Below are 18547 nucleotides of genomic sequence, written 5' to 3' on the forward strand. Positions count from 1 at the left end.
GAATTTACTGTTGCATTGTTTACCTTAGATGTGCCTTTTTATTAGTTTCATATAATTGAGGTGATTTTCCTTTCTCTCTTGTGTCCATGACTGGACAGTTACATTTCTCTTGAATCTAACTTAGAATTATATTGCTATAATTGAAGGTGTTTGAGCTGCAACACCGTTACACTGGTAATAGTTTAAAGTACAGTAACTTACTCTATCTTCATACATTTGAAAATACATTCCTTCCAAAAACCTCCAAATTCTAACGTTAAATGAAATTTTACAACACTAAATGCAGCAAAAGCAACCAAATACTAATAAAAATGTTAAAAATTACAATGACATATTAGAATAAAACAAACTGCCACGTTATGTTAAATTGACACTTTAACGCTCAGAAAGATATCAACAATTAAAAATATGCATGGAATGCTGTTCCAACATACCCAAAGTGTGATCTCTGTTGGAAAACTAGCACTGGGAGAGGAGACAGCAAGAAAAATGGGAGTTATAATAGCACACTAACAGAAAGATAAAATTACAATCACGTAGGGCTAACAAAAGTATAAGAACTTTACTGCGAGCTAATGTTTTTAATGGATTAAAGTGTACAAAAATACTAAAAACTGTTTCTGAAATTAGTCTTTGGCTTTGGCACATGAGTACAGCTAAGAAACACAAATGCCATTTTTCTGGATGCTGTATGTATTTCTAATCCTTTTGCAACTAGCAAGTGGTAGTTTACCCCAATTTCGCGATCACATATCTAACAACATAATTATTGACATTATTTTAGTTCTCATATATATAAGATTCTCCTGACTCCACCACTCCCTTAATTGGACTCTGATTCCAAAGGCAGACAGAACAGAGGTTTATTTTTTCCTAAGCTTCATGAAATGTAACTCAATCCTCACCAATATACAAACACTATATTAAGCACTAGTGTTGATGAATGGATTTCAAACTCAAAAAGACATCCATTCAAAAGAAGGGATAATAATAAATAATAATAATAATAGTAAAGTACTATTAGCAGTAATACGATCATCAATAAATTATTTCTACACTCCAATGTACTTTCCGTGATCTAACCAAAGCATAGGTGGCACAGAAGTGTGTAGCTACAGCAGATCTAAAAAGGAGAACAAATGACATCACATCAGCAAGATGTCACCACATCAGCAGCATCTTTCAACCTTCAGATACAAGCAAGAAACAGTAATGGGTCTTCTCTGCAGGTGGTTTACCTATGCATTTTTATCAGTGGCTAGTGTAAACATTTTACAAGATTTTCACAGTGAATACAGTAAAACTGTGTTGCAATACATCTTACATATGGTTGTCCCATATACAGGTACAGAATTTTACAAACCTGCTGATGAAGTGCTTCCTTAGTGCTGAAAAGTATCAAGTCTCCATTGTGAGCATGTTTCCTATTAAATAAGGCACACATGGTCCAGCCCTCTGGGCTATCACTGCATTGTTACGCTTTGGTACTTACGTACACCGTAACCCATCTCACTTGCATGCCTGCTCCACTCAGCAACCACCAGCTATGTATCTCTGAGAAAGTACAAAGGGCTCACTCTGGGTACCTTTTGTTCTAACTCTGCATTCCACACCCATTTCCCATTCTGCTGCATGCACGTCTACCGTAGCAACCTAGAGGATTGCAAAAGATATCTGCCATTGGTTCAAGTACCACATATATGAAACAGTTCAAGAGCTTTTCATCAGGATGTCACAACTCCAAAGTGGTATTACAGCTTCTATTAGATCAGTTTCACTCAACCTCTCAAAAGATCAATTTAACACCCCCCAAAAGATTAGTATTTACGTTTGAAGCTGACTCAGATGTTTTTAAAATAAAAGTCCCTTAAAACTTTTCACAGACCCGCAACAATGGAGTCTAAACATCGAAGGCACTAAGTACACAAAAATAATTAAAAGGTGATGTTTTGTGTATTTGAAAGTCAGTGAATGAAAACCTGTGTTCCTCAGTATCATGGAGACCTTGCCATTTTCAGAGCAGCCATGATTTCAACCCTCATGTATCCTGAGTAAGTGCTCTTCTAATTTAAAGCTCAAGGGAAATCTTTCACTCAAGGAAGAATGACAGATTTACCATAAGAAATGTGACAGTAAAACTGCTGCAGCGAGAGGTATATTTCATGAAGTTCAACCAGGCCAAGTGCAAGGTTCTGCACCTGGGTTGTGGCAATCCCAAGCACAAATACAGGCTGGGCGGAAAATGGCTTGAGAGCAGCCCTGAAGAGAAGGACCTGGAGGTGCTGGTGGACGAGAAGCTCAACACGAGCAGGCAATGCGCACTTGCAGCCCAGAAAGCCAACCGCATCCTGGGCTGCATTAGGAGAAGTGTGGCCAGCAGGTCGAGGGAGGTGATTCTGCCCCTCTGCTCTGCTCTGGTGAGACCCCACCTGGAGTACTGCATCCAGTGGAGTACTGCATCCAGCTCTGCAGTTCTCAGCACAAGAAGGACATGGACCTGTTGGAGCCGGTCCAGTGGAGGGCCATGAAAATGATCAGAGGGCTGGAGCACCTCCCCTATGAAGACAGGCTGAAAGAGTTGGGGTTGTTCAGCCTGGAGAAGAGAAGGCTCTGGGGAGACCTTATAGCAGCCTTCCAGTACCGAAAGGAGGCCTACAGGAAGGATGGCGAGGGACTGTTCATCAGGGAGTGTAATGATAGGACATGGGGTAACGGTTTCAAACTGAAAGAGGGTAGATTTAGATTGGATATCAGGAAGAAATTCTTTACTATGAGGGCGGTGAGGCAGTGGAACAGGTTGCCCAGGGAAGCTGTGGATGCCCCATCCCTGGAAGTGTTCAAGGCCAGGCTGGATGGGGCTTTGAGCAGCCTGGTCTAGTGGGAGGTGTCCCTGCCCATGGCAGGGGGGTTGGAACTAGATGACCTTTAAGGTCCCTTCCAACCCGAACCCTTTCTGTGATTTCAATTCACACAACAGGTTCACATTTCTCAATGACACTAGAAAACTTTTTTTTTTTTTTTTTTTTTAAAAAAAAGGCACTAAAATTAGTAGTCATAGTCAATATTAGTAAAACTACCATTTAGCAAACCTGTTCCAAGGGCTCCATCACAGCTCATGCTGTACAAACTTATGAAAGATCAGCAACAATCAGGTAAAATACAGTCTAAGGGGCAAAAAGCATAGAATTAGTCAATAATTTAATTCCTAGAATCAGTGATTACTTAATTAACAAGAATACTCAAATAATATCACTCACTCTCCACAAAGTGAATATTTCCACTATCACCTTAAACAAAAAAACCCAAACAAACAAAAAAAAAAACCCCAAACACACCCAACAAAATATGTGGAAAATTCAAACATTTAAGTGAAATAATTTTGAGATATACGTTAGGGAATATACCACTTGACAAAGTTTACAAACTGTTCTGCTTTCACTCACAGATGACCTGAGTGATTTATTATAAAACTATCCTAAACACTCTTCCTTACATATGAGGCTTATCAGGGGAATTTTGAAAATACAGGTATTTTCTTAAATTCACTTTGAGGAGAAGAATGCAGAGCAGGACACTTCATTACTCATTTAATCTCTGAGTAAACAAAAGCTAAAAGCAAAGAGAAAATTAATTTGGTTTCAGTGTTACTGTTTGCATATAGTCTTAATATATTATTAAGTTTCGAAACTGAATTTAATTTAACTTGCTAAGGACAAGCTACTGAACTGAAATCGTGATAGCCAGGTAGTTTAAACACAAGCCTGAGTGTGGAAAGCTCTGTTTTCTTCATTTTATTAGAGAGGCATCTAAGTAACATTTTTGACACTAGACATATAGACAGGTACATGTATGATACCTAGATTTCCCCCCCTTTTTTTAAAAAAAAAAAGTAGTAATAAAATCACAGGAACTTGGACTGAGATTTTACATCAAGATTTTGTTATGACAGGCAAATGCTCCAAGGCAAAACCACTGAAAGTAGTACCTGAATAGGCTTAAAGGAAAAAATTGTGCTTTTCTTTCTGCTGACAACTAAGCACTAAGACCGAAACCAACACTTCAGCTGTTCAGTTACCTATCAATGCTTTTCTAGCTCAATGCTCTTTAAAATATATGTATATCTATTCATTGAAAGCGTAAATAATTAATCCTAAACCAAAATCTTGACAGAAAATTGCTGCAGCTGATGGTGTTTAGCCAAACTAATATCCACAATAAACCAATTATAAAATCAGCTGTGTGCCATTTCACTGCAGATTACTTAAAGCTCAAACTTATATGCGTACATACTTGACCATACAGGTTTTTTGAATTGTTCTTGTCAATGAGAATACCTGGCATAGCATGTCACCTAGGAAGACAGCTATTTAAAAAAGATTTCCACTTATTATCATTGCCTTTTCAAATGACAGATCCACCAGGTAGCTGAAAATCAAGCAATAATCAGAAACAGAAAAAAAATCAGTCTAAAATTATGGCAGCCCTAATAATGAATCATTTCATAAGCGTTTTTGTAAGAACGATCAATGGGTAATTTTGACAACACATGTAATTTTCATTTAAAAAAAAAATCAATAGATTGGTTTTAGCAGAGCTAATACTAATATCACAAATATTTTTGGTTAAGATCAAGCCACAGAAAAATTAGGGGCACAATGTACCTACTAGGAATATCCCTTGTTTATTACTACCCCTGCCTAAATATAGCATACTAACACCTCTTGAAACAGGACTGAGGAAGCAGATAATTAACATGATAAAGACAAAAATGAAAGAACAAAAATAAAGATACATGTACTAACAGATTACTAACTTTAACACACAGAGGAGCTGAGTTCAGTTTGGTCATCTGTTTCCTGTTCTAGACTTACTTTTTCCAGCATTACTGGCTACCAGGGTAACATAAAAGAATACTGGTTGTGACAATGGAAAATTATGACTACGTTAGAACAACATTTTGTTCAGCTGGTCCCAGTGGGGCCAGACACATAAGAAACACAAATAGTATTTAGGTCTGCATCTTGGATGTCAAGCTAGCTCCTTGCGTAACAAGCTGCCAGAAGAACAACAACGGTTGTCTACTTAACAGGACCACAATGTCCAGTCACCTTGTTTAGGGAATTCCAGGCTCTATTCATTCCATACCATTTATGTACACAGAAACATATAACAAATTAACATACCTAAAAATTAATATAATTGAGCTCACATTTCTAGCTGGAATTATATGGCACAGAGTGGCAATTTAATGTGTGGTAAATTAGCTATTATCAGCTGTTGAAAATATCTTCTCCTTTTTATACTTTTCACCTGCTTCTCTTCATTTTTCAATAAACAAAACATCAGTTCACCTCAAGCATAGTTCAGGCTTTACTACTGATAGTAAAGTAACTCCATCCTTAGACATGAGGAAGATTCTGTTCTCCTGAGAAGAAAAGAGACCAGAGCCCACTGATGCCAATAGTGACAGAGTCACAAAGCAGTATTACAGACGGGGTGCAGTCTCACTATCCTGTAAGCCATCAAGATGACGGATAATATGAGATGCCATCAAAATATAACTGATCTCGGGAAAAAGAAATCTGTCACAAACTCACTTTCTATAGTTTTGCTCGTCCAAGAAAAATGGGATGCCTTGATGCGTATAAACACAGCACTAGTTTTGCAGGTTTTCTTCCTTGCTTCTAGAAACCTTTTCTTCCTCTGAAGCCTAGTTCTATGTGGGGCAGCAGATATAAAGTAATTTACTTAAGTAAATAAAATAAGCAACAACATGTGGGAAACTGCATCATTAACATAAAAACAGGTACTTTAAAAAATGGGAAAAAAGCCCCAAATGAAACAGAGATTGGTATTTGGATTCTTGTGTGACTTTAGCTATTGTTCTTGACTGTGCTAAGTACTTAACAACCCCTTGGACATTCGTCCAAATAAGGCTCCTTCTCCACCTCTGTTTCCAAGACATACTAGTTTTGCCTGTTAAAAAGCCATTTTTATCTTTTATTCAGCGGGACACATGCTCCCTTTGGCACATCCCAAATGTATTCCTTCTCCTATTCTGGTAGATCCAGAAACTATTACAAGCTATCAAGACAGATATTGTAGAAATTCTGAAGCATGCAACAGCACTGATTTTTGCTCTACTGAAAGCTAATATCGGACCATGCCAAATATTGATTCATTCAAATATTCAAATAAGTATGTAAGAAAAAACCTGGAGACAACTGGCATCGCTGTATCTTTTGTATTTGTTATATATTCTTCCAACGTCCAGTTACTCCTCCAACTATTAAAAGTTGCAGAAAAAGTACCATGTCATTATCTACTGAAGAACTCGGGCTAAAGATATGAAATCATACCTACTTGCTCACCTTTCTGCTTCCAAGTAAGCGTGCAGCTTCCTTCAGTCTTCACATTTAAAAAACCCAAGTATTTAGATCTTTTAGAGATACGTTTCATGAAGAATAAAATATTTCAGGATCCTTTTTTTTTTTCTTCGAGTATCTATTGTTTGTAATTCTGTTTGCCATGTGCACTGAAGGTATGTTCACACTGACCAAACTTCAGATATACTTAAATTAATCCATGGCAGAATTCATAAACATATCAAACCCATAAAGATGAAAAGAAAAATCTCATTAGAAGCTATCTTCCATTGTGGTAGTGTCAACAAATGACTTTAAATTAGGGTAGAAAACTGCCTACTAATCAGAGCACAGAAGAGCATTTATTTTCGTTTTACAGTAACATGTCTGTGGTTGATCTTTCAAATGGCACAACTGCAACTTTGTTCAAGTTTTAAACAACATAAAATCAATGAAGATGATGAATATAGAGACGTGAACTGTCCTTAAAAATATCTTCTGACAGCAAGTTTCTTAAGAATGGGAAGCAATACACTTCAATTAGCAGAGGAGGCAGTGAGGTATCAATTCACTAAAATCATCACTAGCTCCTGTTATCTGGGCAATGGATAAATAGGGGTTTGCTTTCTTTAAACAGAATTATGGTTACAGAATTCTTGTGTAATACTTAGAGATAATTTTTAAGTCTTTTTAAAAAGATTGATAAGTTAGAATACATTTTTCTATATGCAGAATGATGCCCAAAGTCTTCTGATGAACATTTATTAAAAATAGTCTTCCTATAGTAGAATGGAATTCTTTAGCCAAGTCAAGCCACCACCTGTTGCACAGCCTTCTTCACTAACCAAAAGTTTGATCTTTTCTGGTCCTCTAGTGATCTGCATTTTTGGCTGATAACTGCTCTGTTTACAAGCACAAATGCAGTTTTGAACGTCAATGCAATTTTGAAGCAGCCAAAGTAGCTTTACTAAAAAGGAAATCACCTTCCTTTCAACGAGACCAAGTTTTTCTAAACCTTTGCAGATGGATATAATTCCATGCACAGTCATTAGATCCAGAAACTTCTCAGTAAGAGAACCAAAAGTTGCTTAATGACAAGTACGATTTGTGATGCTCTGCACGCAGTTCACTTTCTAAGACTTTTTGTGCTGCTTCCTTTACCCAACGGAATGGGTTCAAGATGCACGATGTCTGGTTCCCAGCTATGGCTGTATCTGCTGGATGTCATTATCCACTGAAGATTTATGTTCAACTTCAAATCAAATGCAAGTTTCACACTCTAAGTAGGGATGCCCACAAACATATTGTTCTTTGGAGAACAACTCTCTGGCTCCATAGATGTAACTTGGACAGAGTAGTTATGTTCTTCTGCAGCCCATGCCCGATCCAGATCCACAAGCCCCATACACTGCTTTCCTAAAATGAGAGCAAAGGAGAGCACAGAAACTCTAAAAATGTAGAAACATCAGAAACGTGCACTTCAATGTACAACGTTAGGAAAACACATCAGTAAGTCATCTAAAAAATAAGTTCCAAATCTACTTAAAAAACTATCTTAATCTGTTTTACTTCAAGTAGACAGTCATTAATAGTTCAAAATCACATCTGTGACTTGTAACCCTCATTTAGCAAAGAGCTTGAGAAAGATTATTAACTCTTTACATACGGAGAAACATAATAGGCACAACTATTTTTAAATATTCTCAAAACTCACAGAAAAATCCATGTATTAATGTAAAAGCCACAGGAAGAAAAAAAAATGCCTGGTTTACCACTTAGCTCTCTGAATTTATATACATCACCATATATAACCAGTTATAACCATAACTGTTTTTCTCCTGTACTTTCACCTAAAATCTGAAAATCTCTGGTTATTGAATAACAAGAACCAAACAGTGATCCTCTGTAATTGATTTGAGACATATGAATGTAACTGCTTATAAACAAAGATACTAAATTACTAATGAAAACTAATCTTATCTCAGGTTTACCTGCAGAAAAAATGGGAGGGATAAATTCAAGGGATTTTTCTGCTTTGAAGTTTGTATTATGATACAGCCATGCCAAGACAACAGGGCCATTCCTCATTACATATTTACTCATTATAATTGATTATTATGTTCTGAAATGCAGCATTTGATTGTATATTCAGCAGTTTGAAACTCTCTTGCAAGAAAGATTTAGCACGTCCATGAAATGTTTTATCACTAATAGTCATACAGACTCAAGTCACGAACAAGGCACAATCCTGCTTCAGTCTCAAAGGCAATGATCCTACATCTTTTCTTGTTCCTGACAGAATTGTACAGTTAAACATATTTGGGGTCTGAGAGGACACCAAGTTGGGCGGAAGTGTTGATCTGCTTGACGGTAGGAAGGCTCTACAGAGGGATGGGGACAGGCTGAGGCCAACTATATGAGGTTCAAGAAGGCCAACTGCCGGGTCCTGCACTTGGGTCACAACAACCCCATGCAACCCTAAAGGCTTGGTGAAGAGTGGCTGGAGAGCTGCCTGGCAGAAAAGGCCCTGAAGGTGTTGATTGCCAAGAAGGCAAATAGCATCCTGGCTTGTATTAGAAAAGGGTTGTCAAGCATTGGAACAAGCTGCCCAGGGAAGTGGTTGAGCCACCATCCCTGGAGGTGTTTAAAACTTGTGTAGATGTGGTGCTTAGGGACATGGTTTCATGGTGGACTTGGCAGCGCTAGGTTAACAGTTGGACTCTATGATCTTAAAGGCCTTTTCCAACTTAAATGATTCTATGATTCGATGAAGGGAAGAAACAGGAGCACTCAGGATACAAGGCTGGCATTCCAAACTACCCTCTGGAATTGCCTACCTCTCTCCCCTGAACACATATAGAGCTTGAGTGCCTGTACCATGACAAGCCCTGGCATGGATCTATCAGGTGCCTGTAGAAGTTTCAGGTAGGTGGCACTCACATGCTTCCCAGTATCCTTCTGTTACAGAACAGCTGGTGCACATCACACTCTAATACAGTACTCAATCCAATCTATTCTGTCTTTCCAGTGAGCCGTTGACCAGAAGTATTTTCCCTTTCTCAGATGGATTCTCTATTTATGAAAAAAATTCACTACTTTGACGTCACCAACTTTGTGACGTTTGGAATCCATTCTGCTAGTGGCTTGGAATTTGAGAAGGGTAGTAATTGGGCAGGAGACAATTTAGAGATACGATAATAAGGTTAGGCCTGAAAAAGAACTTTCCAACTCAGTCCTGTATGGAATTGTACATTGCAGGGAGAAATTACCGGTTTATATAACCAACCAGGATAGATCTCTGTAAATTACTTCTTGTGGCACTATTCTCCTACAGTTGTAGTTTCATAGAAAATCACCTTCTGCAGTTCATTGAATAAAACGGCATGTACACACTCCTGCCACTGACGGCAATATCATTATTATTTGAAGTGTACACATTAAGGGGGAGTTGGGATTGTCACAACTGGGGCCTGGTTCCCTGGGTGCTCTCAGTAAGACCGTGTGAAATACATGGAGCAGTTCTGTGATCAGACAGAATAAATCAGGTGTGCTGTAGCAATGTTCACAAAACCATTCAGTATGTTTGCACTCAGGTCCCCCTGCTCCATATAGCGAATAAAATACACATGTTCATTGCAAATGAGAAACAGAACTTTGTTCATTTACGAGGGAATTGCTGTGTGTAGCAGAACTGGGTTCAACTGTGTATTTTTACGTTCACAGATACTACAGAAATTGGTGATAACTCCTTTGACAAATGTGTTGCTTCAGCCATGACAGACATATACAGAATGCTGTACTTTGTGCTTTAGAGGCTTACAGGTAATGAAACAAAATGATTTGTCACTTCACTGAAGCTGCATAAATTTGGTGGTAATTGCTAAAATACAGTTTACAATGCAATCCTTAAATATTGAAAAAGTGGCAGAATGAGTCATTTTGCCGCCATTTACAATAGAAAAGAAAAAGTCTTCACCTGTTCAGGAATATTTTCATTAAATGAAATCTACGGTTTTCTCAATACCTGATCAGGCATTGCACAAAATTAAATAAAAAAAAAAATCTTGCCATGGCTTTAACACTGATCTAATTCAACCTTCAATTATTTGCAAGCAAAACTTAAAAGTAGCCCAACAAGATTCCCATAAAACCAATTTCAAAGCTGAAACAGAACACTGAAATGGGAAAGATCTTCACTGAAACAGACTGGTATCACATGGAACTTAAAAGAAAAAATAACATTCTTTAAAATAGAAAAAGCAATGATGTAGTGGAAGGCAGAGGAATAAGATTTATGTTTGGGTTTTTTGTTAGAGCAAGCACACAAAACTTAAATTTGGGGGAAAAAAAGCAGTTTCAGAGACAGAGAACAGATAAAAGTTATAATCTTTCAAAAAAGTTTTTTTGGGTCCTTTTCCAATCTTTGGTCCACCTGGTAAGCAGCAGGACACAATGTGGGGTGCTACACCGCTAATTGAACACTGCCCTTTTGGTTTTGTTTTTTTTTTTTCAAATATTGTGATATTAGCAAAAGACCTAACAAATTTATTATAAAATAGATACTTTTATCTCAGAATCTGTATTATTTTCTTTTTGTGCAGTGAGTGTAGGAAATACTTTGAGCTCTTCAAATGAAGCTTTCTAAAAACATTATGATTATTTGCTTCTACCACTTTAATATACTCTCAAAATGTTTCTTGCAAGCCAAAATGCACAGTTATATCCGGAGAGTTCCCAGCCCCTTCTGTCTTTTCTGACCTGGAAGATACTTTATAGGTTCCGTTAGAACATTAATACCAGTCGGGACCACATTCTACCCTTTTATAAGTCCAAGAACACTAGAATATTGCATATAATGAAGAAATGGTTTTGCTTATTCCAAATATTTGAAGTGTTATGTATTTTGCTGTCCTTCTGAGTAATGAAATTTCTACTATCTTATTGATAGTTTCTTGCATTTCTTTTCCTGAGAATCGTTGACACCTGACCAAGAAACAAAAATCTTAGGGATCAACTTACTTTGTCCATTAACTGCATGGAAATGTCCCAAAAGAAGGCAGCTGCTCTTCCTCAGAAAGGCAATAAAGTACAAACTTGAAACAAAACTGACTACTGAAAGGTAAAAATTGAGTCATGCACTGCTGTAGCTGTGACATAAGTTTCCCCACAATGGGAGGTCTGGTAAAGGGGTAAGCCAAACTCTGTTTTTGGCAAAGTCTTCAAATTATAAATATTATTAACTATTCAAAAAAAAAAAATCACAGAAAACTTTCTGGGTTTTTTTTTTTTTTTCTAAAATTAGTATGATGATCCTAATAATGAGGTGGCCAAATAGGTTTGTATGTTCTTAAGCCTGCCTGTACCAAAGCTAGCCCAACCTCTGTAATTTAGCCTTATTATTTCCAGCTGTCATTAGATGTTTGCCCTTCTGAGAGAGTTATCACCAGAGATTACAAGCAGAACAAGGGGCGCACACTGAAAGTCACTACTACCAATAGCCTGTGCTTTTAATGTAAGATAAACTGGCAATAACAGGACTTTAGTGAACTTTACAAAAATCTCATTCTTTTCAGAGAATGGTGAGAGGAAAAAAAGAAGTGAAGCAACAAAAATCAGTAAAATACAAACACTCTCTCTCATATTGATAATTCTGAAAGAAGAAAAGAGTTTCTGTACCATAGTTCAGAACAGCAAGAGGAAAAATGTGAAGAAACTAAAATTTTTCAAGTATTACATGAAGACAGTAACTTAATGCCCTCTTTAAAAATGTACTACCTCTTCCTTTATATAGCAAGGTAAATACATTACTAAGATAGTTTACACAACAGCTGCAGAAATTCCTACCTATTAGCCTGCGTTCAGGTGGAAGCTGAACAGCTGTCTGATCTGCAAATCTGCAAAGGATCATGTGCTCCTAGAAAAAAAAAAGGAAAGAAATTTTGTCCAGTAGCATTTCCCTCTTCCAAATAAAATAAGAAAAATCTAATTAAATATTTAAAACTATTGAAACCATTATCATATTGAAGACTATGTTTCTAGAAAAGTTATCTGTCTGCAAATACTAATTTTGATACTGCTTTGACTTGTAAATATGTATGTAAATCTAGCGTTAGTAACCACGACCACATTTCTGCTCATGAGTATTTGTTTCTTGCTAAAATTTCTCTAATTCTCTGCAGGAGTTTAATTGGATGCAATGTATTCAATATAGTATTCTTCAAAGACATGCTGCAGATTAGTTTTGCCTTCAATACTGATGAGCAACACAGCCTTCTTTTAGCACAGTCATCATGGGGCCACAGCTCTGCATCCAGACAAAGAAAATATTCTTAAATAGGTAATTTGAACTACTACACATTTCTCCCAACCAGTGATTTTTGAATCCCAGAAGAATTGCCTTGTCGATCAAATTTCCTCTGCTCTGACAAATCCATTCAGGATCAACCCAAAAGATCCTGAAGGTAAAATTGATCCCAAAGGCAAAAAATACCTGGCTGTGAATGGGAAAGTTTCCTACCTCAAAATGAGCACAATTCACTTTCAAACTATCCCTTTTCCACTCAAAGTTTCTGCAAAGGCTTCTACAACAGCTGCTGTTGATTTCTTCCTGCCTTGTCACGCAGGGGTACGGTGCAGTGGAGGGTCAGCCCACCACCTCACTCCCTGCTTAGATCACTACACAAGCAGGCAGAACCCCATCCCCGTTTGCCTTCAAAAAACACCGCCTATGCCAGCATGACCAGCCAAGCCAAGGAGACAAGTTATCCAGATGGCGAGAACAAAAAGCTCTGAAGGTGTAGCAATGAAATTAATATTCTGATGACAGCTGTGCTCTTTGGGACAGTTGCAAGATTAAGTACAGGACAGAATAAATCCGAACCATTTTAGAATTGTACAACATTCCCAACTGTCCTATAAGGTCATGGGGAGAAAACAGAAACAACAATAAGAAACAACAAGTGCTCTGCTAAGCAAAGCTTCCAGAGCTACAGTTTTGGAAAAAAAAAAAAAAAGACACGTGTCTTGTATCAAAAAGAATTTTTTTTTTTTTTTTTTTTTAATTCTTGCCTGATATAAAATGACGATTTTAAAGATGGAGAGAGCAACCTCACCTGAGGATACTTCAACTTCCTTCAATATCCTGAAGTAAGGATACTTACTCCAGCTTTATTTTTTTACTCCAGACATAAACATCCATAAGTCTTCATTTCACAAAAAACCCAAATGAAATCCCATCTTCATAACTAAATCAAGATGGTAACTTTCTCCACAGTACGCTCCACCAATTAATAAATTTAATAGACACTTGACCACAAATAAGTTTGCCTAGATATTATAAAATAAAATATTACCACTACTTGATACTCAAATGTTACTTATTTAAATAAATTTACAGTATCTTGAGGCAGGGATATTTGTTCCCTAGTACAGCTCATTCACATGAAGGTTTTCAGCTCACAGCTCCGTAAGAAATATGTAAGCAAAATGAGAACACATTATAACACGTTTAGGACTTAAACATGTTATGCCCAGTAAGTTCAGTTCAAATATTTTTGTAGTACTAAAGAGCTGAAAACGTTAAACCCAGATGTGACTACTGAAAAATGGAGGAGGAGAAGAGGAGCCACAGGCAATGTGGCTGTTGTTAGGAGAGAAGCAGCAGTTATCTCTGGGGAGCCTGGGGAGAGAGAGAGTGATACAGAGCAGCGGGAGAAGATCCACGTTAGGACAGAACCCCTCACCAGCCTTCAGGCACCCAACACAACCCATCTCTTTGCAACATCAGGTTCTCAGCTCATCCGACTAGACCAGAGCCAAGGCAAGCCTTGCCAACCTGAAAATGTAGACTGACTCTTACGCCTTGGCTTCCTACAGAGATGATCCAAAAAGTTAAACTAGACCCCAAGTTATGACTACATCGTTTCCCCCTGACACAATCATTAAATTTTTACATTCCTTGTTGGCAGAAATAAGAAGAAAAGCATTTCTAAAATAATGAAGATAATAATTACAAACTTCCCAAACCTTGTGTGTGCATAAACAGTTAAATTGCTTACTAGAACACCCATACCTTCAATTCTTATTAAGTTTTCAGAGCTGTATGTGCAAAGTTATTCAGTTTTACTTTCCAGTTCTCCTATAGGGAGAGCGTCTTGACAAATAGTCTCAAAATGTATCGTGGTAGAAATCTACAGCTATCATAACCTTATTCTTTGCAGCTATAAACTAATGAATTACAGCATAATGTTCTCATCAAAAAGGTTTTGGAATTGCCAGACTTCTGGATGTCTTTTTAGATCTCACTAAAATGAAAGATAAGAGAAATTAATTTAAAATGGGAACTGGAGGGGGGTGACACAGATGTCTGGCTAACACATGGCAACTTTGACTACTAGCCAATAACCTGTAACAATTTATTAATATGAAATATAAAAACACATATAGCTAGCTGTATAACAGAAGTTATTTATAACTAGGATTATTTGAGGCACCAACCATCCTAGACCGTTTGTATAGACTCTTACGTTATTAAGAGCAGGAATATTTTTTAGTCCTTGACCCCTGTGCCCTCTGCAACACAAAGAATAAAATGCTAGAACTTCTACAGCGTTGACAAACCCTGCGATTTAAATTTCCATTTATTAACAGATAATTATTAAGGATTAACAGATTAAGAAAAAAATTCACTGACTTTTAATGAGATTATACACACTATCCTAATCTAGGCATCCTTGATTTTATAATTGTCACCATCTCCCTCTGTACTGTCAACAGGTCTACTTTTAATATGATGTTAGTAAATAAACTTTTTCTGAACTGAAACATGAGTTCTTTGTGATTATGTGTTAGAAACACATAAAAGTGTTGAAAAGAATGTTCATCAAGGGAAAAAATAATGGCAGGTCCAAATCCACCATGCTGCTTTTGTCATCTCAATCTATGGACATTTATTTCCACACGAATTAGCAAAGGGTACATAAAACAGACTGTCATGAAGATAAGATTAGTGTGTTACCAGATAACTGAACTTCCCTATATAAGATGGCTGGAAATTTTCTGAATTTTTTAAATGCCCTCTTAGTTGAGGATTAAAAAGGATAATCTTTCCATTTTTCTGGTACATATCTGATGTTTATCAGAAAATAATATCTATAAAAGCAATATTTTTACCTAAAAAATGATCAGACATTTCCACAGTATAAACAGTTGTATTTAAGATCTAAATAAACTGCTATCCTGTAATTGTTAACTGATACATGTCAAAGTATCTTACATAGGAATGGCTCACTTATACATTATGATAAAAACCAGTATTTTGTGGAAAAACTATTTAATTTTATTAAAGAAAAAAGCCTTCAAAAATGGATGGTGGAGAGAAAGCAACACAATGACATCTGCACTACTGATGAACATTTCACGTAACACATGCTGCTCCTCGCAATTAAAAGATAACCACTTATATTTAATTTGATAAGAAGACACAGTGAAACCCAAGAACCTGCACATAACCCTCTCTCCCCTCAACCCTTTTACATACCTTGTAAGACAAAATTTCTTTGAACTGATGACTGAAAAAAAAAAATAGACCACATCAATTAACATCTAAAAAAGCAGAGGTGGAAAACAGAAGCAATCATTACATACTTGAACGCATTTTAAACAAAACAGCAGTATCTGTATCCTACGGAAAGGCATTCAAAAAACCCAGAAACCATTACAGTTCCAGTTAACTAGGAAAGGAAAAGCATATTTGCTGTTGTCTTTTCTTTTTCCCCCAATTGTATTATTCACAAAAATTCTGTCTTTAGATCATAATAAATGCTAACACAGACTTACTGGCATTTCCACGTTGTCACATAAATACTTGATATTACATGTACACAGCCTCTAAACATGCATATATTTTTTGTTTCACAAAATGGTGGCTCTACAATGGAATTGAGTATAGAACACAGACAATATGGGGATATGGGCAGGCTATCATGTTTTATGATCGTATCAAATAAAGAATGAAGAAAAAGCAAACCCTGAAATGTAGCTCGAGCTAGGGTTGATAATTTTCTACACAGGCTTGCAATGTTAGAATCATAATTTTAGCAAACACAAGACCATAATTTACATTCTTGCAGCATCTACTGCAACAAAACGTTTTCTAACATAGCGAGCATTTCCAGTCTTCATGATCTAAAAACGTAACTGGTCAAAAGTTAAACAGTATGCAGTCAATTTTAAAACAAGTCAACAGAGGAAAGCTACATGCCTGCTAACTTTTGAAGACAGAATTTTATTGCCTCTTCCTTAAGAATACTTTGTTTTCTCTTGTAACACAGTACAACAAAAGGGACACACATAAAGAGATGGAAGAATCAAATTGACTATGAATACACTGTTAAATGCAAAGTTTATCAAATTGACAAATTCTAAATATTTATTCTCCACACACTTCTGTGACAGCACACTTCAATACTATAGAAAAATATGAAAAAATATTTAACATGGATGCATAAGATGTTTTTACACTCGTTTATTCCTTTTAAGACAACATGTTTCAGTTTCTTATTTTAGCAAATGTTGTACTTTGTAGTAGAGTTAAATGTTGTAATTGCTAATAGAATTAAATCTGATTCATCTTCGACACCCAAAATGCAAAGCTCAACTTTGTAAAAAAAAAAAAAAGAAAAAAAAAAAGGCCTCTTCCCCATCTAGTTCTGCCTCAGAAAGCTGTTAGCCTCTTATCTTCTGCCACTTTATTTATATATCAAAGGCATTACAATTCTTACCCCTAAAATATTTATATATCTCCAACATGGCAGATTTGAAGACAACAAAATATCTACACAGGCCATTGAAAAAGTATTAAAAATATGACCTGAAATACAGGAGAGCTTGTCTGCTTGAGAATAAATCAGAAGAGTTTCACAAGCAGTAAACTATGCTATAAAGCAGACCCTTTTCTTTAAGCTGACTGCTTACATCTTTCTCCAACATTAAAATGTCAATTCCCCTTCTTACAGTAATTTTCATGAGTTTTCTATTAACTTTGTGATTTCAAGGTAAAAGGTCTGCATATTACATAGATTCCCACATACTGTATCTACTATGTTGATGGTATAAAGTCTTCTGAACTATGAATAGATAAATCCAGACAAAAAATAACCCAGGAATTACCAATCTGTCTCCTTTTCAGGATGGGTTTGCAAAGAGAAACAGGAGGAAACAGCTGCATTATAACTGTGAACCAATTTAGCCTAAATCCTTGCAATGATCTTCAATTGATTAGTTCTATACTCTTTTGGTATTTTCTTCCTTTTTTTAAGTTGCTATTTTAAAGCTTATCTTGTTAGCTTTAGTTTACCTTCGTGGATATTTAAACTTCACTGTGTTCTGAATGAAGCCATAACAACAAGGGGAGATGACAAAGGCTGCCCGTGCCTTGATGCAGTGTTCGATCACCATGTCTGTTGCCACGCCACATGCATGCAGAGCCACCTAGGGTGTTAAAAATACAAAAAACAAAGAAACAAGCAAATTCTTTATAGCAGTATTTTAAATGCAGTGCTGCTGCAGTATTTTTTTGGTTGACTGAGTTACTTAAATATATGAGGAAGTTTTTGCCATGAAAGCTGTTATGCCAAAGGTCTGGTCCTTAATTCCTCAGTTTCTCCTTCCTCTCCTTCCTATCTACGCTGAGGGAAATGTATGGCCCATTCCATTAAAAAGGGAACCATCAACACTGAACAAGGGTCACTCACCAAAAGCACTCAAAGGGTAGGTGTGCTGCATTGTGATACCAAATAAATTAAAAACAAAACTCTATAAAAATATTAAAAGGAAAATTATTGTGGTCATTAGTCAAAAGTTTTCGTCAAGCGAAAAGGACTTTGAAATACAAAGAAATATTTCAAAACTGGATTTCAACTTAGCGGTAACAGAAGTAACAGATATACATGAAGGTGACATTTAAAGGACAACATTTATGTGTAAATTTTGAGCATTTGATTGTAAAGTATTGAGTAAAAATTTTAGAAAATAAACAATGCAGGGGGGTTGGGGGGTGGAATCAAATATGACCTGCCCTCCTTTTCCTTTTTTCTCCTTATTCTTTTTTTTCTTTTGCTTAGTGATGGGCTCTTAAGCTAAAACTAGAATGTCATTCAATCACAACAGCTACCTGCCAGCAT

General features: G+C 36.6%; 1 protein-coding gene across 3 annotated transcripts in view; it reads right to left on the bottom strand.

Moving 5' to 3' along the window:
- Positions 1–3391: 3391 nt before the first annotated feature.
- Positions 3392–18547, bottom strand: part of GSTCD (glutathione S-transferase C-terminal domain containing) — a 72893-nt gene continuing 57737 nt past the window's right edge. For all 3 annotated transcript variants that reach the window (XM_063336870.1, XM_063336871.1, XM_063336872.1), the window contains 4 exons: positions 17722–17855; positions 15904–15934; positions 12210–12279; positions 3392–7781 (listed from right to left, as the gene is read on the bottom strand). In XM_063336870.1, the coding sequence (XP_063192940.1) occupies positions 7645–7781; positions 12210–12279; positions 15904–15934; positions 17722–17855 (372 nt within the window). In that variant the 3' untranslated portion in view covers positions 3392–7644. The remainder of the gene's footprint in view (positions 7782–12209; positions 12280–15903; positions 15935–17721; positions 17856–18547) is intronic.

This window comes from Chroicocephalus ridibundus, chromosome 5, assembly GCF_963924245.1.
Source record: "Chroicocephalus ridibundus chromosome 5, bChrRid1.1, whole genome shotgun sequence".
Taxonomy (NCBI): Eukaryota; Metazoa; Chordata; class Aves; order Charadriiformes; family Laridae; genus Chroicocephalus; species Chroicocephalus ridibundus.